Consider the following 25827-nt stretch of genomic DNA (forward strand, 5'->3'; position numbering starts at 1 on the left):
GCCGCCCGCGGGTGGGACAGCGGGACAGGTCCTGACAATCGGGACTGTCCCGATAAAATCGGGACTGTTGGGAGGTATGCACACACACATAGGCAGAGAGTTTGACACTTACCTGCTCTGATTCGTCCACTCCAGTCTGAGCTGCTCCACCACCAAAGACACAGCTGCGCTCTCACACATGCGCAATTCCCCCTCCCTCCTGTGAGTAGCGCTCCTCGCACTATCTATCCAGGAGTGGGGGGCAGCGTGCTCCCGGTCACTGTGCAGTGCACACTCAGCAGTAAGTGACCTGGAGCGCACAGCAGCTGCAGCACCATTCACCACGACGGACCTGCTCTTTCCTCTCTCTGGCTCCTATACAGCAGGTGGGAGCAGAGGAGGGGTTGACGACCGGCGGCACTGCGCTAGAGGGCAGACGTTCTCTGGCTTGTAGGCTGCCGCGCATGCGCTGAAGAGGCGGCTTTCTTGTTTAAAAAGAAAATCGAGAATAAAAGGTGAAGGCTGGCGGCGGCTGCGCGGGCCGCATGAAGAGGTCTGGCGGGCCGGATTTGGCCCGCGGACCTTGTGTTTGACACCCCTGCTCTAAGCTTTAAAAGTGATAAAATGGAGAGTGATTAACAGCCAGCCAATCAGCTCCTACCTGCCATGTCACAGGCTGTGTTTGAAAATTGTCAGGCAAGAGCTGATTGGCTGGCTGTTTATCACTCTCCATTTTATCACTTTTGAAGCTTAGAGAATCTGGCCCGTAGTCTTCTAATTACTCTGTGTAATACAGTCATAAATATATGGATAACGCAGGTATGTAGTGATAGCATACCTCCCAACTGTCCCGCTTACCGCGGGAATGTCCCGATATTCGGGGACGCTCCCGCATCCCGCCAGGGGCCGCCATTGTCCCGCGGTGGGGGAGGACAGTTGGGAGTCCCCCCAGGCTGCCAAGAATAGACGCTGTGCGCACAGCGTCTATTCAGCGCCGACGAGCGGCAAAAAACGGGGCCGCGGCCGGAGGACGCGTCATCCCAAGAGGCCACGCCCCCTTTCGCAAGAGTCCCGACCTCCCAACTGCAGAAGTTGGGAGATATGTGATAGGACAATGCTCTAGTACAAGTAACAATGCAAAACACATACGGAATACTAAAAAGCAAAAGTCTTTGGAAAAGGTATTGCTAGTGGCAGGGAGGTGTTCATAAGGGTGTGCACAGCATTAGGGGGTGCCTGTGCACCCCTAACACTCATAGGGGCAGATGTAATAAGCCTTAATAAGAGATAAATACAGGGGTGATAAGGAGAGATAAACCTCCAGCCAATCAGCTCCTTACTGACTTGTCAAACACAGCCTGTGACATACACATACAACAAGCACTACAGACTGTCACGCTCTATGAGAAGGCAGGCCGCAGCTGACACATTGTATAACGGGATAATGTGTCTGCACACGAGGCGCCATTTTGCTGTAGCTTAGTGAAGTTACTGAGAGAAGGGGGCGGGGCTAATGTACATTTCCCCAGTACGCCCTTCCCCGCCAATACGCAATACAGCCGCGCCCATCGCTGACGTCACGCTTTGGCGCGGAATTTGTTTGCTGCGGGTTCGCGCTCATTTTCCGGCTCCTGACAGACAGAGAAAGACCCCGGAGCAGCTCTGCACCATGCACGTCATCAAGCGAGGTGAGATCCCCCCCAAATACACCCCAATGTCACCCCCGGCCCAGCTCAGCACCATGCACGTCATCAAGCGAGGTGAGACCCCCCAAATACACCCCAATATCCCCACCCGGCCCAGCTCAGCATCATGCACGTCATCAAGCGAGGTGAGACACCCTCCAAATACACCCCAATATCCCCCCGGACCAGCTCAGCATCATGCACGTCATCAAGCGAGGTGAGAACCCCCCAAATACACCCCAATACCCCCCTGGCCCAGCTCAGCATCGATGTCATGCATAGGGTGACCAACTCATCCCTTTAATCCGGGACACATATTAATTACACAGGTTCTGTGGCAGTTTAAAACCAGGTGAAATGGAGTCTTGAGGTGTAGCAGTTTAAAACCAGGTGAAAGCCAGCCCCAGAACCTGTGTAAATAATATGTGTCCCGGATTAAAGGGATGAGTTGGTCACCCTAGTCATGCACGTCATCAAGCGAGGTGAGAACCCCCCAAATATACCCCAATACCCCCCTGGCCCAGCTCAGCATCGATGTCATGCACGTCATCAAGCGAGGTGAGACCCCCCCCGGCCCAGTTCAGCACCATGCACGTCATCAAGCGAGGTGAGACCCCCCCCCCCAATACCCCCCCGGCCCAGCTCAGCACCATGCACGTCATCAAGCGAGGTGAGGCCCCCCCCCGGCCCAGCTCGGCATCATGCACGTCATCAAGCGAGGTGAGACCCCCCCAATACACCCCCCCGGCCCAGCTCAGCACCATGCACGTCATCAAGCGAGGTGAAACCCCCCAAATACACCCCAATACCCCCCACCCCCCCGGCCCAGCTCAGCACCATGCACGTCATCAAGCGAGGTGAGACCCCCCAAATACACCCCAATACTCCCCCCGGACCAGCTCAGCATCATGCACGTCATCAAGCGAGGTGAGACCCCCCCAAATATACTCCCCCGGCCCAGCTCTGCACCATGCACGTCATCAAGCGAGGTGAGACCCCCCAAATACACCCCAATACCCCCCCCCCGGCCCAGCTCTGCACCATGCACGTCATCAAGCAAAGTGAGAACCCCCTAATGCACCCCAATATCCCTCCTGGCCCAGCTCAGCACCATGCACGTCATCAAGCGAGGTGACACCCCCCAGCACCATGCATGTAATGAGCACAGTTTAGGCCTCCTAATACCCCGGGGTACTCCCCCCATCCCGAGTCAGCACTGCACAGTCCCGCGGTTACATTACCGTCTGCCTTTCCCCTATCCCACCCAGGATCTGCTCTGTCAGGGAAACTACAAGTTATTTCCCCCAGTGACAGCCATCACTAAATATTAGCCAGACTGATGATTAGACAGTGCTTTGTGATATTTACCGACCCCGTCTGCTACCCCCCCCCCCTCCCCAGCGGTCACAGATCACGTATAGGGTGGTGGTCACTGCTGGGTCTACCCTCCCCAGCGGTCACAGATCACATATAGGGTGGTGGTCACTGCTGGGTCTACCCTCCCCAGCGGTCACAGATCATGTATAGGGTGGTGGTCACTGCTGGGTCTGCCCTCCCCAGCGGTCACAGATCACGTATAGGGTGGTGGTCACTGCTGGGTCTGTCCTCCCCACAGCGGTCACAGATCACGTATAGGGTGGTGGTCACTGCTGGGTCTACCCTCCCCAGTGGTCACAGATCACGTATAGGGTGGTGGTCACTGCTGGGTCTGTCCTCCCCACAGCGGTCACAGATCACGTATAGGGTGGTGGTCACTGCTGGGTCTACCCTCCCCAGTGGTCACAGATCACGTATAGGGTGGTGGTCACTGCTGGGTCTGTCCTCCCCACAGCGGTCACAGATCACGTATAGGGTGGTGGTCACTGCTGGGTCTGTCCTCCCCACAGCGGTCACAGATCACGTATAGGGTGGTGGTCACTGCTGGGTCCGTCCTCCCCACAGCGGTCACAGATCACGTATAGGGTGGTGGTCACTGCTGGGTCCGTCCTCCCCACAGCGGTCACAGATCACGTATAGGGTGGTGGTCACTGCTGGGTCCGTCCTCCCCAGCGGTCACAGATCACGTATAGGGTGGTGGTCACTGCTGGGTCTGTCCTCCCCAGCGGTCACAGATCACGTATAGGGTGGTGGTCACTGCTGGGTCTGTCCTCCCCACAGCGGTCACAGATCACGTATAGGGTGGTGGTCACTGCTGGGTCTGTCCTCCCCAGCGGTCACAGATCACGCATAGGGTGGTGGTCACTGCTGGGTCTGTCCTCCCCACAGCGGTCACAGATCACGTATAGGGTGGTGGTCACTGCTGGGTCTGTCCTCCCCACAGCGGTCACAGATCACGTATAGGGTGGTGGTCACTGCTGGGTCTGTCCTCCCCAGCGGTCACAGATCACGCATAGGGTGGTGGTCACTGCTGGGTCTGTCCTCCCCACAGCGGTCACAGATCACGCATAGGGTGGTGGTCACTGCTGGGTCTGTCCTCCCCACAGCGGTCACAGATCACGTATAGGGTGGTGGTCACTGCTGGGTCCGTCCTCCCCAGCGGTCACAGATCACGTATAGGGGGGTGGTCACTGCTGGGTCCGTCCTCCCCACAGCGGTCACAGATCACGTATAGGGTGGTGGTCACTGCTGGGTCCGTCCTCCCCACAGCGGTCACAGATCGGGTATAGGGGGGTGGTCACTGCTGGGTCTGCCCTCCCCACAGCGGTCACAGATCACGTATAGGGTGGTGGTCACTGCTGGGTCTGTCCTCCCCACAGCGGTCACAGATCACGTATAGGGTGGTGGTCACTGCTGGGTCTGTCCTCCCCACAGCGGTCACAGATCACGTATAGGGTGGTGGTCACTGCTGGGTCTGTCCTCCCCACAGCGGTCACAGATCACGTATAGGGTGGTGGTCACTGCTGGGTCTGTCCTCCCCAGCGGTCACAGATCACGTATAGGGTGGTGGTCACTGCTGGGTTCGTCCTCCCCAGTGGTCACAGATCACGTATAGGGTGGTGGTCACTGCTGGGTCCGTCCTCCCCACAGCGGTCACAGATCACGTATAGGGTGGTGGTCACTGCTGGGTCTGTCCTCCCCACAGCGGTCACAGATCACGTATAGGGTGGTGGTCACTGCTGGGTTCGTCCTCCCCAGTGGTCACAGATCACGTATAGGGTGGTGGTCACTGCTGGGTCTGTCCTCACCAGCGGCCACAGATCACGTATAGGGTGGTGGTCACTGCTGGGTCCGTCCTCCCCACAGCGGTCACAGATCACGTATAGGGTGGTGGTCACTGCTGGGTCTGCCCTCCCCAGCGGTCACAGATCACGTATAGGGTGGTGGTCACTGCTGGGTTCGTCCTCCCCAGTGGTCACAGATCACGTATAGGGTGGTGGTCACTGCTGGGTTCGTCCTCCCCAGTGGTCACAGATCACGTATAGGGTGGTGGTCACTGCTGGGTCTGCCCTCCCCAGCGGTCACAGATCACGTATAGGGTGGTGGTCACTGCTGGGTCTGTCCTCCCCACAGCGGTCACAGATCACGTATAGGGTGGTGGTCACTGCTGGGTCTGTCCTCCCCACAGCGGTCACAGATCACGTATAGGGTGGTGGTCACTGCTGGGTCTGTCCTCCCCACAGCGGTCACAGATCACGTATAGGGTGGTGGTCACTGCTGGGTCTGTCCTCCCCACAGCGGTCACAGATCACGTATAGGGTGGTGGTCACTGCTGGGTCTGTCCTCCCCACAGCGGTCACAGATCACGTATAGGGTGGTGGTCACTGCTGGGTCTGTCCTCCCCACAGCGGTCACAGATCACGTATAGGGTGGTGGTCACTGCTGGGTTCGTCCTCCCCAGTGGTCACAGATCACGTATAGGGTGGTGGTCACTGCTGGGTCCGTCCTCCCCACAGCGGTCACAGATCACGTATAGGGTGGTGGTCACTGCTGGGTCTGCCCTCCCCAGCGGTCACAGATCACGTATAGGGTGGTGGTCACTGCTGGGTTCGTCCTCCCCAGTGGTCACAGATCACGTATAGGGTGGTGGTCACTGCTGGGTCCGTCCTCCCCACAGCGGTCACAGATCACGTATAGGGTGGTGGTCACTGCTGGGTCCGTCCTCCCCACAGCGGTCACAGATCGGGTATAGGGGGGTGGTCACTGCTGGGTCTGCCCTCCCCACAGCGGTCACAGATCACGTATAGGGTGGTGGTCACTGCTGGGTTCGTCCTCCCCAGTGGTCACAGATCACGTATAGGGTGGTGGTCACTGCTGGGTCTGTCCTCCCCACAGCGGTCACAGATCACGTATAGGGTGGTGGTCACTGCTGGGTCTGCCCTCCCCAGCGGTCACAGATCACGTATAGGGTGGTGGTCACTGCTGGGTTCGTCCTCCCCAGTGGTCACAGATCACGTATAGGGTGGTGGTCACTGCTGGGTCCGTCCTCCCCACAGCGGTCACAGATCACGTATAGGGTGGTGGTCACTGCTGGGTCCGTCCTCCCCACAGCGGTCACAGATCGGGTATAGGGGGGTGGTCACTGCTGGGTCTTCCTTCCCCACAGCGGTCACAGATCACGTATAGGGTGGTGGTCACTGCTGGGTTCGTCCTCCCCACAGCGGTCACAGATCACGTATAGGGTGGTGGTCACTGCTGGGTTCGTCCTCCCCACAGCGGTCACAGATCACGTATAGGGTGGTGGTCACTGCTGGGTTCGTCCTCGCCAGTGGTCACAGATCACGTATAGGGTGGTGGTCACTGCTGGGTCTGTCCTCCCCACAGCGGTCACAGATCACATATAGGGTGGTGGTCACTGCTGGGTTCGTCCTCCCCAGTGGTCACAGATCACGTATAGGGTGGTGGTCACTGCTGGGTCTGTCCTCCACAGCGGTCACAGATCACGTATAGGGTGGTGGTCACTGCTGGGTTCGTGCTCCCCAGTGGTCACAGATCACGTATAGGGTGGTGGTCACTGCTGGGTCTGTCCTCCACAGCGGTCACAGATCACGTATAGGGTGGTGGTCACTGCTGGGTTCGTGCTCCCCAGTGGTCACAGATCACGTATAGGGTGGTGGTCACTGCTGGGTCTGTCCTGGGTGTCTCGTGTCCCCACACTAATGTAAGCACGGTCTCTCTGCAGATGGAAGGCAGGAGCGCGTTATGTTTGATAAGATCACGTCTCGGATCCAGAAATTGTGTTATGGACTCAACGGAGACTTTGTGGATCCGGTAAGTGTGAGCATGCTGGCTTCCTTTTCAGCCTGTGGGGGAGATGCATCAACCTTGGCACCGCTTCTGACACTTCTCAAACATGGACAGGTAGCATGACACAAGCTGTTTACTTGCTACTTTGTCTCTCTCCAATGTTTGCTACATAACCCCGTCACCTTAAGTAACTGAGTTATTCTGTATAAAGGATTTCCTGTCCTCTATGTAAATTCATATGTGGTAACCCGGGACATCTACATGTCACATGCTCGGAGCAGTTGGTTGCTGGTTACATTTCTATAATTGTTGCCTGTTGGTAAAGGAGCAGCGGAGAGGCAGCCGGCTGGGGAATTGGGGGGATACCCCTCACACCGAAGCCCTCGGTCTAACCCGGGATACTGGTTAGAGAAGGGCCTCGGATTACTTGCCTCTTGCATGCCCGGCATCGCAGCCCTGGTCTATCGCCATTCTGATATGGCGATACCCCATTGTAGCCTATGGCTACGGGATCGCACTGCCCGAGCGGGGCAGTGCAGTCACAGGGGTCGGCGGGGGTCAGCGCATAACCGCGCATGCGCTGAAATCCCGGCTTCCGGGTTAGGAGCCCTGTCCCTGCACCCTCAGTTTGATAAATCCGGTGTCATCACACCGGCATCGATTTATAATGATAAATGCGCCCCTTAATCCTATTAAAAGGCTAGATGAGGATGGCTCATCTGTAACACCCTACTCCTTGGGGTGTGTTTCTCTCGAGCACCCCCAGGACTGGTTTGGGCATAAGGCCTAGTCATGTTGTGCAAGGCCTTGTTACAGATCCCTTTCTGTGGATCTGGTTCTCAAACGCCTTGGCCTGGTCCTTCATGCACCCACACTCTCTCCGTCCTGGGTGTTCTGTTCCACTCATGAAGGCCACAGAGAAATCCGATGTGGAGTGTTGTGTTTTGGGGAGGGCTGTGCCTGATGGCAAAGGGCGGCTGCTTTGTGTGGGAAATTTGGCAAGCACCTCTCGCCCAGGGCAGTGAGGCAGCAATGGAGCCTGACAACAGTAAATGGGAGCAGCCTTTGTTCCCTCTTCTGCATTTGTAAAATATTGCTGAATATGTGACTGGTAAACACAGAGCTAAGAAACCTCTGAGCAATTTGTGGAGTAAGTACAGGTGGGTCCAGGAGGTGGCATCAGCTCTCTGGTAACAGGATTGGTTACGTCTATCGTACCATCGGGTTAGTGCATCTAGCTGTCGGTGTGGCAGATGCATTCTGGGATAAAGGGAGTAACTTTATCATTAAGGTTTAACGGTCAGAACTTTGAGAACTCCCCCAAGAGAGGGCGGCACTCGCAAAAATAGGCGTTTCGCAGAACGGGACCACCCAACAGGCCTCCTATAGTAACAGGGAGAGCTGTTCTCCTGACTTCACCTGAAGGTGCTTCCAGTACAGACTCCAGATTTATGTAAAAATAAATCTGGAGTCTGTACTGGGGGATCTGTTGGCTCCAGTTATGTTACACCTGGGGCAGCCAACTCCAGTCCTCAAGAGCTACCAACAGTTAATGATTTCCAGGTCTCCTCACAGAATCACAAGTGAAGTCATTGGCTCCAGCGGTGGATCTTTTAAATTGTGTCAGTGAGTAATGAGTGCACCTGCTGAGTGACCTGGAAAACGTGAACTGTAGCTCTCGAGGACTGGAGTTGGCTACACCTGTGTTAGAAGGATGCTAGGCGGTCCACTAGTGTGATTCTGCAAGCTTCTACAGTACCCAGTGGATGGCGCTGTGTGGTTGTGCCGCGGATGACCTCACGTAGCTTAGGGTCCTAAGCGCCTTCAGATGAAAAACTCTCCACATTGTGAATGTATGTAAACGTGTGTGTGTGTGTCTGGATATATTCGCTTTGGTCCTTTCCTCTGATTTGAGTGATGGAGACCCGATGTGTGAGTGATACTTCTCTGTGGTTCTGTCCTGAAGGGTTTTATATTAAAGATTTAAGAGGTGTATCAAGCAGAGTAAAGCCTAAATATTATTAACAGATCAGTCTGAATAAGATTCATTATGTGGGAGAAAGATGCGCGTCACGTGGGAGCTGTCGGTTCCCTTGTGCCCTGTGTGCCGCGACTCATAAGATATGGCAGGTAGAAGCTGGTCTAATACTCTGCTGTGTTCACTGCTTGATACTGTGACCTTCAGGTCCCTATGTTATGTCCTCTGCCCCTATGGTCTGGTGTCCTCCATATGGATGTACAGCTCAGCCTGCCCGTTCTGCAGTATCACATGCTGATATTTTTGTACTGATTTACGGGTCTTCCAGAACAAACCCAGATGAGGCGGTGTTCTTACACCTGAGTGACGCCTGTTACACAGCGTTTGGAGATTTGTACTATTCATGTTAATGGCGTCCTTTGTGTTAACCCATCTGTAGACTCAGATCACAATGAAGGTCATCCAGGGTCTGTACAGCGGAGTCACCACAGTGGAACTGGACACCCTGGCAGCAGAAACTGCAGCGACCCTGACCACCAAACACCCGGATTATGCCATTCTGGCTGCACGGATCGCAGTCTCCAATCTCCACAAGGAAACAAAGAAAATATTTAGTGGTGGGTATAGTAATGTCGTGTTCTGGGCATGTGGTGGGCAGCCAGAAGGGTAAGAGTGAGTGGGACTGTGGGTGTATGCAGAGGCTTGGGGTGGGACTGTGGGGGTATGCAGAGGCTTGGGGTGGGACTGTGGGGGTATGCAGAGGCTTGGGGTGGGACTGTGGGGGTATGCAGAGGCTTGGGGTGGGACTGTGGGGGTATGCAGAGGCTTGGGGTGGGACTGTGGGGGTATGCAGAGGCTTGGGCCTTGTTTAGGGCAGGGATGGGGCTTGTGGGTATACCATTAGATGGAAATGACGCGACTGCAGAGGGCGACCCGACGGTCCGATTAGCTTCCGCCTTTAATCACAAGATATCAACAGCAATCGCTAGAACCGCATCTGAATCAGATCTCTGCTTACAGATGTCATGGAGGATCTCTATAACTACATGAACCCGCTGAACGGACTTCACTCCCCCATGGTTTCCAAAAAAACACTGGACCTCGTGCTGGCCAACAAAGACGTAAGCCCGCTATACCTGAGATCACATGTATGGTCATTGTCTGGGTTACATGGTGCCTGTTGTGGCGGGTGTATAGGTGGCTGCCTGTGACGTTCCTGTCCGCAGATCATGGTCTGGATCAGGGAGATATAAGGCCACTATGTAGGACAGTCATGTGACCATGTGACCACAGCTACATGTGTAAGTGGGTGGGGCTTCAGCTTTGTTATGAGAGTGTGGGTGGTAACTTATTACAGTGTAGCCAATGAACCGTGACATTAACTCTCATGGCTTGTCTGGGGTGGTCCATTTGGGGTGGGGGGGATAAGTGGCTCACATGATGTGCACCCAGATATTTATCAGTGTTATGTTGTCTTTAGCGCCTCAACTCCGCCATCATCTACGACCGAGACTTCTCCTACAACTTCTTTGGGTTTAAGGTGAGCACTCGCTGGCTGAATATATCAGTAGGTTACAGTCTGGAACGCGGACTCCTCATTGGCTGACCTGCATTATTCTGGTTCTCTTTCAGACTCTGGAACGCTCTTATCTGCTGAAAATCAATGGGAAAGGTAACGGTGCACAGTTGTGTTGTACTTGGTGTCCTCCCGCTATAGGCTGCTGGTTGGTGGTGAAGATGGTGATAGGCTGTGTATGTATATATTGCAGAGACAGGCAGATCTTTGTGGCTGTAATTGGTCATTGCGGAGTCAGAAGGATGTTTCAACCGGATTCCCACATTTTACTTCTCTACAATCTTCACTCTCCAATTTGGAATTCTATCACCATTCATATATTATATTTTATTTATATCTGAAGTATAAAGTTGGTTTCCACATTGTAGCGCTATGTTGGTTTGGGGTAAGGGGGTTGTTTGAGTATAAAAAGAACACACTGAAGTATTGTGCGAACTGAGCCAAAGCATGTCATTGGATAGGAAAGAAGAGAAGGCTTGTGATTGGGTAGAATGAATGTGTCTGACAATTGAACGAAGATGAGTATTGAGGGAACCTCTTGCAGCATTCGGTATAGGCTGTAGGGGCAATACATAGTAAGGGGCAGAACAGTAATCCGTGTGATGTGTAAGGCTGTGTACACACGGGGGGCGATCTTGTCTAATATCGCGGGCAATGGCAATATATCCCAGGTGCGCGCTCCCGTTTTCTCCCCCCGTAGTGATCGCTGATTGCAGGAACATGCTGATTTCCACTGCTGGGCTTCCCCGGCAGTTTCTTTTTCATCAGCGTCCATCTCTGGTCGCTGATGCAAACGGGACACTGAGCGATATATCCCCCCGTGTGTACGGGGCTTAAGATATAGCCAGAGCAGGCGGACAGCTAGTATATACATAGTATAATGATGACGTGGGTGTGTAGAACAATGAAACAGACAGAAATACAGCCATATGGATTGGTGAGACAATGATATAATGCAGACTAAGTGGTGTAGTAATGTCTCCTATCAGTGCTGCTGCTAATATAGTACTAGGTGATACACTGACTATGCTGGACACTGGGGTTTATTCTGGTTCACCCGCAAAAGCAAATTCCTTCTCAAATGGACAAAACCATGCTGCACTGCAGGGGGACAGATGTAACATGTGCAGAGATAATTAGATTTGGGTGAGTTATTTTGTTTCTGTGCAGGGTAAATACTGACTGCTTTATTTTTACACTGCAATATAGATCTCGCTGTGAAGTAAAACCCCACCCAAATCTAACTCTCTCTGCACAAGTAACATCTACCCCACCTGCAGTGCACATGGTTTTGTCCATTTGAGAAGGAATTTGCCTTTGCGCGTGAACCAGAATAAGGGCCACTGTCACATGCATATGGTGCAGCTCCTATCGGTAGGACTTTCATGTAGGGACTCTTGGACTTCTGCTTTTAAGAGGATCAATCATTCAGAAAACAGGACATTTTAATAGCAGTTGTGACCTGTGTATTATGTCCTAATGTAATATCAGCCGTACTTAGCCGTGATAAACTGCAATCGTTATACAGTCACACTATAGTATCTGCTATCATTAATACAATTCATTACTAATTAATACAAAACCAGTCTGGCCTTTGATTTTTGTACAACTCACTCACAAGCTCAGCGAGCGATCCTGGGGAATTAGCAGTGAGTAATGGCGGCCTATGTATGACCGCACCTCTGCTCTTGTAGTGAGTGAGGAGAAATGGCCTGTGTCTCTGCACCCCCGCAGGGAGCAGTGAGGAGAAATGGCCTGCAGAGATGGTGTGCACCTCTGCATGTGGGGGGGAGGATGGCGTGCGCCCCCGCAGTTAGGAGGGGGAGGCGGGGGGAGGTGGCGTGCGCCCCCACAGTTAGGGGGGGGGAGGATGGCGTGCGCCCCCGCAGTTAGGGGGGGGGGAGGATGGCGTGCGCCCCCGCAGTTAGGATGGGGGGGGGGGGGAGGTGGCGTGCACCCCCGCAGTTAGGAGTTAGGAGGAGGGGGGGGAGGTGGCGTGCGCCCCCGCAGTTAGGAGGGGGGGGGGGGGGAGGCGGCGTGCGCCCCCGCAGTTAGGAGGGGGGAGATGGGCTGCACCCTCACAGGGAGGAGGGGGGAGAGAGATGCCCTGTCCCTGTAGACTTAATGATATTCTAGTCCTATTTTTCCTACTGTAGAATCCTTTTCATAAATGGCTCCATGCTGAGTTACCATCCCTGTAGAGAGGGAGGAAGAGGAGGAGGCATGTCTGGTTGTGCGTGGCTGTGTGTGCGGGTCATGTGACAGATGCTGCAATACATGCTCTCTCCCTGCAGTGGCGGAGCGGCCCCAGCACATGAGGGGGGATCTGTCAGTGGGTTGTGTATGGCTCTGTGAGGGTCATGTGACAGATGCTGCAATACATGCTCTCTCCCTGCAGTGGCGGAGCGGCCCCAGCACATGAGGGGGGATCTGTCAGTGGTTTGTGTATGGCTCTGTGAGGGTCATGTGACAGATGCTGCAATACATGCTCTCTCCCTGCAGTGGCAGAGCGGCCCCAGCACATGGGGGGGGGGGCTGTCAGTGGTTTGTGTATGGCTCTGTGCTGGTCATGTGACAGATGCTGCAATACATGCTCTCTCCCTGCAGTGGCAGAGCGGCCCCAGCACATGAGGGGGGATCTGTCAGTGGGTTGTGTATGGCTCTGTGCTGGTCATGTGACAGATGCTGCAATACATGCTCTCTCCCTGCAGTGGCAGAGCGGCCCCAGCACATGAGGGGGATCTGTCAGTGGGTTGTGTGTGGCTCTGTGCGGGTCATGTGACAGATGCTGCAATACATGCTCTCTCCCTGCAGTGGCGGAGCGGCCCCAGCACATGCTGATGAGGGTGGCAGTCGGGATTCATCATTCGGACATTGATGCCGCTATAGAGACCTACAACCTGCTGTCTGAGAAGTGGTTCACACACGCCTCACCCACGCTCTTCAATGCGGGCACTAACCGGCCCCAGCTCTCCAGGTGAGTGTGAGAGGACCGCTGTCCGGCGTTTAGATCATGTCTGCCTACAATAGTAACTGGGAAAGGCCGCGCTAGCAAAAGAATATTCCTTACTTATTCATTTTTATTAAGCGTCTTACACAGAGCAGCAAATTCTGTTGTGTTTTACAATTGGAAGCGGTGATCAAACATTCTCAGTAATAACGGATAAAAAGGTGGGAGGGCCCTGCTCGCAAGCTTACAGTTTATAGGGAATGGGTAATGGTACATATGGAATATTGGTTAAAAAAAATCTATTTGTATGCAGCAGATAGAAGCTACAGCCTATAACTAGGTACTTCCACAACCAGATGTAACGAGTCATCTTCTCTATAGAAGTCCTCTCTGTACTGTACAATCCTACACCGCGGAGGGGACACTATATAATGATCGCTATCTCCTGTCTGTACTGTACAATTGTATAGTGATCGCTAACTCGTGTCTGTACAGTGATCGTTATCTCCTCTCTGTACTGTACAATCCTACACCGCGGAGGGGACACTATATAGTGATCACTAACTCGTGTGTACTGTACAATCCTACACCGCGGAGGGGACACTATACAGTGATCGCTAAATCGTGTCTGTACTGTACAATCCTACACCGCGGAGGGGACACTATACAGTGATCGCTAACTCGGTCTGTACTGTACAATCCTACACCGCGGAGGGGACACTATATAGTGATCACTAACTCGTGTCTGTACTGTACAATCCTACACCGCGGAGGGGACACTATACAGTGATCGCTAACTCGTCTGTACTGTACAATCCTACACCGCGGAGGGGACACTATATAGTGATCGCTAACTCGTGTCTGTACTGTACAATCCTGCACCGCGGAGGGGACACTATATAGTGATCGCTATCTCCTGTCTGTACTGTACAATCCTACACCGCGGAGGGGACACTATATAGTGATCGCTAACTCGTGTCTGTACTGTACAATCCTACACTGCGGAGGGGACACTATAGAGTGATCGTTATCTCCTGTCTGTACTGTACAATCCTACACCGCGGAGGGGACACTATATAGTGATCGCTAACTCGTGTCTGTACTGTACAATCCTACACCGCGGAGGGGACACTATATAGTGATCGTTATCTCCTCTCTGTACTGTACAATCCTACACCGCGGAGGGGACACTATATAGTGATCGCTAACTCGTGTCTGTACTGTACAATCCTACACTGCGGAGGGGACACTATATAGTGATCGTTATCTCCTCTCTGTACTGTACAATCCTACACCGCGGAGGGGACACTATATAGTGATCGCTAACTCGTGTCTGTACTGTACAATCCTACACTGCGGAGGGGACACTATAGAGTGATCGCTAACTCGTGTCTGTACTGTACAATCCTACACCGCGGAGGGGACACTATATAGTGATCGTTATCTCCTGTCTGTACTGTACAATCCTACACCGCGGACGGGACACTATAGTGATCGTTATTTCCTGTCTGTACTGTACAATCCTACACCGCGGAGGAGACACTATATAGTGATCGTTATTTCCTGTCTGTACTGTACAATCCTACACTGCGGAGGGGACACTATACATTGATCGTTATCTCCTCTCTGTACTGTACAATCCTACACCACGGAGGGGACACTATACGGAGATCGTTATTTCCTCTCTGTACTGTACAATCATATAGTGATCGCTAACTCGTGTCTGTACTATACAATCCTACACCACGGAGGGGACACTGTATAATGATCACTAACTCGTGTCTGTACTGTACAATCGTACACCACGGAGGGGACACTATATAGTGATCGTTATCTCCTCTCTATACTGTTCAATCATATAGTGATCGCTAACTCGTGTCTGTACTGTAAGATCCTACACTGCGGAGGGGACACTATACAGTGATCGTTATCTCCTCTCTGTACTGTACAATCCTACACCAAGGAGGGGACACTATACAGTGATCGTTATCTCCTCTCTGTACTGTACAATCCTACACCACAGAGGGGACACTGTATAGTGATCGCTATCTCCTGTCTGTACTGTACAATCCTACACCACGGAGGGGACACTATATAATGATCGCTATCTCCTGTCTGTACTGTACAATTGTATAGTGATCGCTAACTCGTGTCTGTATAGTGATCGTTATCTCCTCTCTGTACTGTACAATCCTACACCACGGAGGGGACACTATATAGTGATCGTTATCTCCTCTCTGTACTGTACAATCCTACACCGCGGAGGGGACACTATAGAGTGATCGTTATCTCCTCTCTGTACTGTACAATCATATAGTGATTGCTAACTCGTGCCTGTACTGTAAGATCCTACACCGCGGAGGGGACACTGTATAGTGATCGCTATCTCCTGTCTGTACTGTACAATCATATAGTGATTGCTAACTCGTGCCTGTACTGTAAGATCCTACACCGCGGAGGGGACACTGTATAGTGATCGTTATCTCCTCTCTGTACTGTACAATCATATAGTGATTGCTAACTCGTGTCTGTAATAGCACTTTTCTTCTGCTAATGCGCCAGGTATTGGGGGGACACGTCCCAGGAGAGGCCCCCCTGTCACTTTGTCAGTAACTCTTACCTGCTACGGTTATGTTGTCACATGCCCATAATACGTATAGAGGAAGGAGGGCAGAGGGCCTTCCCCTATAGTAGGGATTGGGAACTTTTGGAACTCACTCTGTTGGACTACACATCCCAGCATGCCCTGCAACTGTTTTGGCCAAGTAGCAAAAATGTAGCAGAGCATGCTGGGATGTAACAGCTAGAGGGCGGAAGGTTTCCACTGCCTGCCCTATTGGCATTTCCGATATTGGGGCCCATTTATCACATAATATAATATTTGCGCTTAATTCCCCCCAAAGCACCCATTTGCGGGGGTTAGCTGTAAATATGAAGTATCCCCTGAATGTATCAGGCGGAATCCTGTGGTCCCTGCTGGCGCATGCATCCCCCATAGGTTTCTATGAGGGACGCGATGCTGGATATCGGTGTTGGGCAGAATTGCAGTGGGACCCCGGGCTGCCGCCATTCTGGATGTGCGGTCAGGGGGGGTCGGCCTGGGGTCCGCGCTAACCGTGCATGCACAGACCCCCGGCGGAGTAGAGTGCAGGGACAGGCCGTTCTGTGTCTGCAGGGAGATACAACCAGGAGAGAGGATCGCATATTGTAATGGGAACCTGAGCAGTACATCCCGCCCAGATCCAGTAGTAATTGGGCCCCACTCAGAGCCGTTCTCTGCTTCCTATGGGACATAACCTACAATACACCCGTCTTTGCTCCAGGGGGCCCTCTAGTGGTCAGATTTCAGTGTTGCTCGCTGTTACCACATTCCGACAGCTGTGAAATGAGAGGTCCGATTCTGGGTGTCACAGGTACTTTCTGTGGGTTTTGTAATATGATGGCACAGGCTTCGGTAGTAATACCAGTATGGCGATGGCCTTTGAGACTGCAGGTAGTAACCCTTGTGGGCCGTAACGTCCTGTTGTGTCCCCTCCTCCCAGCTGCTTCCTGCTCTGTATGAAAGATGACAGCATAGAAGGCATTTACGACACGTTAAAGCAGTGCGCCCTGATATCGAAGTCTGCCGGAGGGATTGGTGTTGCCGCCAGCTGTATACGAGCCACTGGGAGTTACATTGCTGGGGTGAGTGTTACTGTCTTCTGTGTCCACCCTTTGGGTTACGATGCCCAGTGTTACAGGTGGGCATTAGGATCTCTGTGCATGTTGTAACTTGGAGTGGCCTTTTACTGGTAAGCCACGCCCACAGCTGGTTATGCCCGCCTACCCCCTGCATGATATCTTGTGTATGGAGTAACTACAGAATTCCCCATCTTGCCCCGATTTAGCGTAATACCCATCTTCATGCATGGCAGAAACCAAAATAAATTGTGTATGACCTATGTAATGGCAAAACCAGTGCTTGGGCTGCCAATCATTGCATTTGTGCGCAAACCGAAGCGGATCTCCGTCCGCCACCATATAACTGACTGATTGTACATGAACACCATTTACATATCATTACTCCTGAATTTCTCAGTAAGATACTATTGGCCCAGGGCCGTCGTGAACAAAATTAGTGTTCCCACTAGGCCCTGCCCAATTTTTAAAGGGCAAAATGCGCCCTGCCCCTCTGGCAGTGCCCCGCTAAAACAGCTTGCCTCCGACCCCTGTGGTGTGACCAGGGAAGCCCGGCCCGCTGTAGATAGCGATGCCCGGCAGTGTAGAGACTTCGGGGTGGCTGGGCCCGCCCCCCCTTCAGTGACGCCGCCCCTTTTCTTAACGGCTCCTGGGCCCGCCCCTTTTCGTCGCAGCCCGGGCACACCCCTTTAGTGATGTTGGCGTCCTGGGACCGCCTAAAACACTGACGTTGGTGGGCCCGGTCCTCTCCCCCCCCCCTACACTGCCCCCGTGCAGCGGCGCCCTGCCCGCCCTAGTTCCTAGAAGGAACACTAACAATGCTGTTACTCTAAGGGGCTGGGATTTCATGGAAGTTTGGGAACCACTGAACTAGATGTTAATAGAAGGATGTTTATGTATATTTCTATGTGTTGCACTGGAGCCCACTAATCGTTTGGTCTTGATTTCTAGACTAACGGGAATTCCAACGGCCTTGTCCCAATGTTACGCGTCTACAACAACACCGCTCGCTATGTGGATCAAGGAGGAAACAAGGTTTGTAGTGCGGCAGTGTTATAGCTGCGGAATCCGTGGGGATGTCTCTTGTGCCGGGTTCTCGGGATCGGTGGCTGTTGCTGTCTGCTCTGATGACACAGTAATGTGACGCGTGATGGGGACCTGCCTGTGGCACCTCCCCTTCACCTTCCTCATTGTGTGCGTCATTGTCACCTCATGAGGCGACCTGACGGCTCCTGTTCGTACATTGTGTGACGTGATCGGGGTTATGTCTGACTCGTTACAGAGACCGGGTGCATTCGCCATCTACTTGGAGCCGTGGCACTACGACGTGTTCGACTTCCTGGATCTGAAGAAGAACACTGGGAAAGAGGAACAGCGAGCAAGGGATCTCTTCTATGCCTTGTGGATCCCAGATCTCTTCATGGAACGTGTGGAATCTAATCAGGTGCGGCACACTGGGCTCTGTACTAAGTCTGTGGTTCTGTTCCGTGATTATACAGCGACCTTTTCATTAGCCTCTGTTTTTACCGTGAAGCCGGCGGTGGGGGTGCAGGGAGCCAGTGGTGGGGGTGCAGAGAGCCGGCTCTGGCGTAAGGCTACTGGTGCTGGCAACCTCCTGGGCGTTTGGTGATGGGTGCAGAGCTCACCTATGGACTGTTGCTGATTTTGGTGTTCTTTGCGCAGTACAACGCCCAATGTGGGCAGAATCTGTGGCAGATAACAGTTCATACCCTAATACAGAGTCTGTGCTTCTCCTCTCTGCAGGACTGGTCCCTGATGTGCCCTCACGAGTGCCCGGGTCTGGAAGAAGTTTGGGGAGAGAAGTTTGAGGAGCTATACGTAAGGTAGGAGCTTGTCCCGATATTGTAACCAGTCCACGGACACTGTTTGTGTTACATATTGTGGCACTGCTTACTAATACACGCTGTGTGCCGCAGGTATGAGAAAGAGGGCAGGGCGCGCAAGGTAGTGAAAGCCCAGCAGCTGTGGTACGCCATCATCGAGTCGCAGACAGAAACGGGCACGCCGTACATACTGTACAAGGACTCGTGTAACCGCAAGAGCAACCAGCAGAACCTGGGCACCATCAAGTGCAGTAACCTGTGTACGGAGATCGTGGAGTACACCAGCGACAATGAGGTGGGCGCAATGTTACACACCTGCCTGGCGATGCAGTCGCTACTATACAGGAGGTTAATGCATCTTGTCTCGTGTGGCCCTCTCGCAGGTTGCGGTCTGTAACTTGGCTTCCCTCGCCCTGAACATGTATGTGACTCCAGAACGCACCTTTGACTTCAAGAAGCTGGCAGATGTCACCAAGGTCATAGTCCGCAACCTGAACAAAATAATAGAAATCAACTTCTACCCTGTTCCCGAGGTGAGTGCTCGCTCGGGGAACCCTGCACCCAGCAGCGTGCCCAGACTCCGCTTCCAGCGCTCAGGTTTTCCTCTTCCATATACTGAGAACAATGACCGCCTTCTTTGTCTGCAGGCTGAATACTCCAACAAGCGGCACCGTCCGATCGGAATCGGAGTGCAGGGTCTGGCCGATGCCTTCATCCTCATGCGATACCCATTTGAGAGCCCCGAGGCCCAGTTACTGAACAAGCAGATCTTTGAGACCATCTATTATGCAGCCCTGGAGTCCAGCTGTGACTTGGCCAAAGAGCTCGGAGCCTACGAAACCTATGAGGGGTCTCCGGTTAGCAAAGGAGTAAGGAACAAATGGTTGTGATTGGCAGAATAGTTACCAGCCTCCTACACTCTTCCACCAATGACAGTGTGGCTAAGATTGGTTCTCTCTCCCCAGATCCTGCAGCACGACATGTGGAATGTCACACCCACCGCGCTGTGGGACTGGAAGCCGCTGAAAGAAAAGATTGCCAAGTGAGTCGTGGTGCCTGAGCTGTATATGCGCGTCGCTTGTGTTCCTCTGGCCGGTCCACTCAGGCTTATTACAAGTGGCGTCCGTGCAGTGGTTGCTGTAATTTGTGCCCCCTTTCCGCCTTAATAGATGGTACTAAGTGTGTTACTGATCTTTCAGATACGGTATTAGAAACAGTCTCCTCCTAGCACCAATGCCCACAGCCTCCACAGCGCAGATACTGGGCAACAACGAATCCATCGAACCGTACACCAGCAACATCTACACACGTAGAGTCCTTTCCGGGGAGTTCCAGGTACGGCTGCCCCTGTGGTAGTGTTTGGTGTAGTCCTGGGGAGTTCTGTGTAAGGCTGAGCATGCTGCCCCTGTGGTAGTGCTGGGTGTAGTCCTGGGGGGTTCTGGGTAAGGCTGAGCAGGCTGCCCCTGTGGTAGTGTTCGGTGTAGTCCTGGGGAGTTCTGGGTAAGGCTGAGCATGCTGCCCCTGTGGTAGTGTTGGGTGTAGTCCTGTCCTGGGTAAGGCTGAGCAGGCTGCCCCTGTGGTAGTGTTGGGTGTAGTCCTGTCCTGGGTAAGGCTGAGCAGGCTGCCCCTGTGGTAGTGTTGGGTGTAGTCCTGTCCTGGGTAAGGCAGAGCAGGCTGCCCCTGTGGTAGTGTTCGGTGTAGTCCTGGGGAGTTCTGGGTAAGGCAGAGCAGGCTGCCCCTGTGGTAGTGTTCGGTGTAGTATTGGGGAGTTCTGGGTAAGGCAGAGCAGGCTGCCCCTGTGGTAGTGTTGGGTGTAGTATTAGGGAGTTCTGGGTAAGGCTGAGCAGGCTGCCCCTGTGGTAGTGTTGGGTGTAGTCCTGGGGAGTTCTGGGTAAGGCTGAGCAGGCTGCCCCTGTGGTAGTGTTCGGTGTAGTTCTGGGTAAGGCAGAGCAGGCTGCCCCTGTGGTAGTGTTCGGTGTAGTCCTGGGGAGTTCTGGGTAAGGCTGAGCAGGCTGCCCCTGTGGTAGTGTTCGGTGTAGTCCTGGGGAGTTCTGGGTAAGGCAGAGCAGGCTGCCCCTGTGGTAGTGTTTGGTGTAGTCCTGGGGAGTTCTGGGTAAGGCAGAGCAGGCTGCCCCTGTGGTAGTGTTCGGTGTAGTCCTGGGGAGTTCTGGGTAAGGCAGAGCAGGCTGCCCCTGTGGTAGTGTTCGGTGTAGTATTGGGGAGTTCTGGGTAAGGCAGAGCAGGCTGCCCCTGTGGTAGTGTTGGGTGTAGTATTAGGGAGTTCTGGGTAAGGCTGAGCAGGCTGCCCCTGTGGTAGTGTTGGGTGTAGTCCTGGGGAGTTCTGGGTAAGGCTGAGCAGGCTGCCCCTGTGGTAGTGTTCGGTGTAGTTCTGGGTAAGGCTGAGCAGGCTGCCCCTGTGGTAGTGTTCGGTGTAGTCCTGGGGAGTTCTGGGTAAGGCAGAGCAGGCTGCCCCTGTGGTAGTGTTCGGTGTAGTTCTGGGTAAGGCTGAGCAGGCTGCCCCTGTGGTAGTGTTCGGTGTAGTCCTGGGGAGTTCTGGGTAAGGCAGAGCAGGCTGCCCCTGTGGTAGTGTTCGGTGTAGTCCTGGGGAGTTCTGGGTAAGGCAGAGCAGGCTGCCCCTGTGGTAGTGTTCGGTGTAGTATTGGGGAGTTCTGGGTAAGGCAGAGCAGGCTGCCCCTGTGGTAGTGTTGGGTGTAGTATTAGGGAGTTCTGGGTAAGGCTGAGCAGGCTGCCCCTGTGGTAGTGTTGGGTGTAGTCCTGGGGAGTTCTGGGTAAGGCTGAGCAGGCTGCCCCTGTGGTAGTGTTCGGTGTAGTCCTGGGGAGTTCTGGGTAAGGCAGAGCAGGCTGCCCCTGTGGTAGCGTTTGGTGTAGTATTGGGGAGTTCTGGGTACGGCTGAGCAGGCTGCCCCTGTGGTAGCGTTTGGTGTAGTATTGGGGAGTTCTGGGTACGGCTGAGCAGGCTGCCCCTGTGGTAGTGTTCGGTGTAGTTCTGGGGAGTTCTGGGTAAGGCAGAGCAGGCTGCCCCTGTGGTAGTGTTCGGTGTAGTCCTGGGGAGTTCTGGGTAAGGCAGAGCAGGCTGCCCCTGTGGTAGCGTTTGGTGTAGTATTGGGGAGTTCTGGGTACGGCTGAGCAGGCTGCCCCTGTGGTAGCGTTTGGTGTAGTATTGGGGAGTTCTGGGTACGGCTGAGCAGGCTGCCCCTGTGGTAGTGTTCGGTGTAGTCCTGGGGAGTTCTGGGTAAGGCAGAGCAGGCTGCCCCTGTGGTAGCGTTTGGTGTAGTATTGGGGAGTTCTGGGTACGGCTGAGCAGGCTGCCCCTGTGGTAGTGTTCGGTGTAGTTCTGGGTACGGCTGAGCAGGCTGCCCCTGTGGTAGTGTTGGGTGTAGTCCTGGGGAGTTCTGGGTAAGGCTGAGCAGGCTGCCCCTGTGGTAGTGTTGGGTGTAGTCCTGGGGAGTTCTGGGTAAGGCAGAGCAGGCTGCCCCTGTGGTAGTGTTGGGTGTAGTCCTGGGGAGTTCTGGGTAAGGCAGAGCAGGCTGCCCCTGTGGTAGTGTTCGGTGTAGTTCTGGGTACGGCTGAGCAGGCTGCCCCTGTGGTAGTGTTCGGTGTAGGTCTGGGTACGGCTGAGCAGTCTGCCCCTGTGGTAGTGTTTGGTGTAGTTCTGGGTAAGGCTAAGCAGGCTGCCCCTGTGGTAGCGTTCGGTGTAGTTCTGGATACGGCTGAGCAGGCTGCCCCTGTGGTAGTGTTTGGGGCCTGCGGCAGACTCTCACCTATAAACGCTTTTTCCTGTGTCTAAGCCAATGTTTCTCCGCTTAGATTGTGAACCCGCACTTGATGAAAGATTTGACGGAGAGAGGTCTGTGGGATGAAGAAATGAAGAATCGGATCATTTCCTGCAATGGCTCTGTTCAGGTACCTCCACCCTTGTTACCGTAGTATGAAGGCTTTTGGGTTATGAGCGCATTTGCCTGTGAGTCGCGTTGATGATTTCCTGGCCATCTGCGCATGTGAGAATCTGTCAGGATCTGTCCTGATTAACGGATTTAATTTCACCTCTCTCCATCGTGTCCCCACAGACTATCGACGAGATCCCCGAAGATCTGAAAGAGCTCTACAAGACTGTCTGGGAGATTTCCCAGAAAACAATCATTCAGATGGCCGCCGACAGAGGAGCCTTCATTGACCAGAGTCAGTCTTTGAATATTCACGTGGCAGAGCCCAACTACGGCAAGCTGACCAGCATGCACTTCTACGGCTGGAAGCAGGTGCGCCATGCATGGGGGGATGGGACTGTAACACATGGTCAATGCTTCATATGGTGGGGGAGTCCGGTGCGCCATGCATGGGGGGATGGGAATGTAACGCATGGTCAATGCTTCATATGGTGGGGGAGTCCGGTGCGCCATGCATGGGGGGATGGGAATGTAACGCATGGTCAATGCTTCATATGGTGGGGGAGTCCGGTGCGCCATGCATGGGGGGATGGGACTGTAACACATGGTCAATGCTTCATATGGTGGGCGGGTCAGGTGCGCCATGCATGGGGGGACGGGACTGTAACACATGGTCAATGCTTCATATGGTGGGCGGGTCCGGTGCGCCATGCATGGGGGGATGGGACTGTAACACATGGTCAATGCTTCATATGGTGGGCGGGTCAGGTGCGCCATGCATGGGGGGATGGGACAGAGTAACACATGGTCAATGCTTCATATGGTGGGCGGGTCAGGTGCGCCATGCATGGGGGGACGGGACAGAGTAACACATGGTCAATGCTTCATATGGTGGGGGAGTCCGGTGCGCCATGCATGGGGGGACGGGACCGAGTAACACATGGTCAATGCTTCATATGGTGGGGGAGTCCGGTGCGCCATGCATGGGGGGATGGGACTGTAACACATGGTCAATGCTTCATATGGTGGGCGGGTCAGGTGCGCCATGCATGGGGGGATGGGACAGAGTAACACATGGTCAATGCTTCATATGGTGGGCGGGTCAGGTGCGCCATGCATGGGGGGACGGGACTGTAACACATGGTCAATGCTTCATATGGTGGGCGGGTCCGGTGCGCCATGCATGGGGGGATGGGACTGTAACACATGGTCAATGCTTCATATGGTGGGCGGGTCAGGTGCGCCATGCATGGGGGGATGGGACAGAGTAACACATGGTCAATGCTTCATATGGTGGGCGGGTCAGGTGCGCCATGCATGGGGGGACGGGACAGAGTAACACATGGTCAATGCTTCATATGGTGGGGGAGTCCGGTGCGCCATGCATGGGGGGACGGGACCGAGTAACACATGGTCAATGCTTCATATGGTGGGGGAGTCCGGTGCGCCATGCATGGGGGGATGGGACTGTAACACATGGTCAATGCTTCATATGGTGGGCGGGTCAGGTGCGCCATGCATGGGGGGATGGGACAGAGTAACACATGGTCAATGCTTCATATGGTGGGCGGGTCAGGTGCGCCATGCATGGGGGACGGGACAGAGTACCACATGGTCAATGCTTCATATGGTGGGCGGGTCAGGTGCGCCATGCATGGGGGGATGGGACAGAGTAACACATGGTCAATGCTTCATATGGTGGGCGGGTCAGGTGCGCCATGCATGGGGGACGGGACAGAGTACCACATGGTCAATGCTTCAGGCTGCTGCCTTGTGAGAACGTCCTACTGGCCGATTTCCCTCTAGGGTAGTGAGTGCTGGACTTAGACAAAAACCGTCAGTTGCACCTTGTGGTGTTTGAGTAAGCTATTTAGTGTTGTGCAGCGTCTGTGTTCCGGTCGATGCGTTTCGTAGCTGTTGGACACGCGGTGAAAAGTGCCGTAAATTGCCATCAGCCTGAGCATGGTGATGGCTGCTGGTGGTGTCAGATTAGAATGGCGGATAGATCTTAGAGGCGATGGGTATGAATGACTAAGTGTTCCCATGGCACAGTGCATGGGTAACTTGCAAAGTGTAGGCTCTACTTGTGACTGCCTCCTGGGTGGCTGCGGTATCCGAGTCAAGTGGGACATCTACCTTTATCCTGAGCTTCCCTCTGTGATACCCAGGCTTTCCTTAGTGTGACTTAGCTTCTGCGCTAATCTAGGCTGTTTACATAGGACCTGTCTCACAAGTCTTCTCTTCTTGGCAGGGATTGAAGACCGGCATGTACTATCTCCGAACCCGGCCGGCCGCCAACCCCATCCAGTTTACATTAAACAAGGAGAAGCTAAAAGAAGGCTCCAAAGAGGAGTCTGAAAAAGAGAAGGAGCGTAACAAAGCCGCCATGGTCTGCTCTCTGGAGAACCGCGACGATTGTCTAATGTGCGGCTCGTAGGAGACGTGAAACCAGCTGGCTGGAGCGGCCGCTCTGAGGAACACGAACTGGATGGGAGGCTGGGAAGTGGGCTGTCCGGGTATGGGGTCCCCCCCCCCCACACCTTCCTGTAAACACGCACATATAGTCTGTAGTCTTTGCGATTGGGCTTGCAGTCTCTGTACAGTTATCTGCAGGTCAGGAGTGCCGTTACCACTCCACCATTGTTCACACTGCTGGAGATTAATGAATTGTTTTCTACAAAGCTGATTCTTGTGCCTCATCCTTGTTGTGTTCTGTGGATATGGGGGTTCCGGTGCGGAATGCTCAGTACTTAGGGCCTGATAAGGTAAAAGCACGCTGCGCTGGCTGTGGAGATTGGATCAGCGTTCCTCTCCCAGCAGCCCCCTGCGTTTCCTAGGTCATTCCCAGAAGACTGCGTTATGCTCGGGGCCTGTCCATTAACTTGCGTATGGCCAGCCACTGTCTCTGATCACAAGGACGGCTCGTGCATGAGCGATAATCACTCGGGCTGCAATTGAGTTTGAATCAGGCCCTTGGTGTCTTTGGGTGCATGCGCAGTTCTGGGTTTGTGTTTGGGGTGTGTGGCTGTTGAATGTGAAATGTATGTC

The 25827-nt window shown here is 53.9% G+C and overlaps 1 protein-coding gene across 3 annotated transcripts; it reads left to right on the top strand.

Moving 5' to 3' along the window:
- Window positions 1-1511: 1511 nt before the first annotated feature.
- Window positions 1512-25462, top strand: RRM1 (ribonucleotide reductase catalytic subunit M1). Of its 3 annotated transcripts, none has more exons than XM_083170589.1 (19): window positions 1512-1667; window positions 6784-6872; window positions 9266-9443; window positions 9847-9947; window positions 10307-10366; window positions 10459-10498; window positions 13217-13379; window positions 16895-17036; window positions 17982-18065; window positions 18313-18474; window positions 18795-18874; window positions 18968-19169; window positions 19258-19407; window positions 19522-19743; window positions 19840-19916; window positions 20074-20209; window positions 22703-22798; window positions 22963-23151; window positions 25031-25462. In XM_083170589.1, exons 1-19 carry the CDS (start codon window positions 1649-1651, stop codon window positions 25214-25216), a joined length of 2376 nt encoding a protein of 791 aa, XP_083026715.1. In that variant the 5' UTR covers window positions 1512-1648; the 3' UTR covers window positions 25217-25462. The 3 variants fall into 3 exon arrangements, with proteins under 3 accessions (XP_083026715.1, XP_083026717.1, XP_083026716.1); XM_083170591.1 differs by lacking the exon at window positions 1512-1667 and adding an exon at window positions 2621-2653; XM_083170590.1 differs by lacking the exon at window positions 1512-1667 and adding an exon at window positions 2771-2795.
- Window positions 25463-25827: the final 365 nt, after the last annotated feature.

The sequence above is a fragment of the Crinia signifera genome, chromosome 2 (genome assembly GCF_055691185.1).
Source record: "Crinia signifera chromosome 2, ASM5569118v1, whole genome shotgun sequence".
Taxonomy (NCBI): Eukaryota; Metazoa; Chordata; class Amphibia; order Anura; family Myobatrachidae; genus Crinia; species Crinia signifera.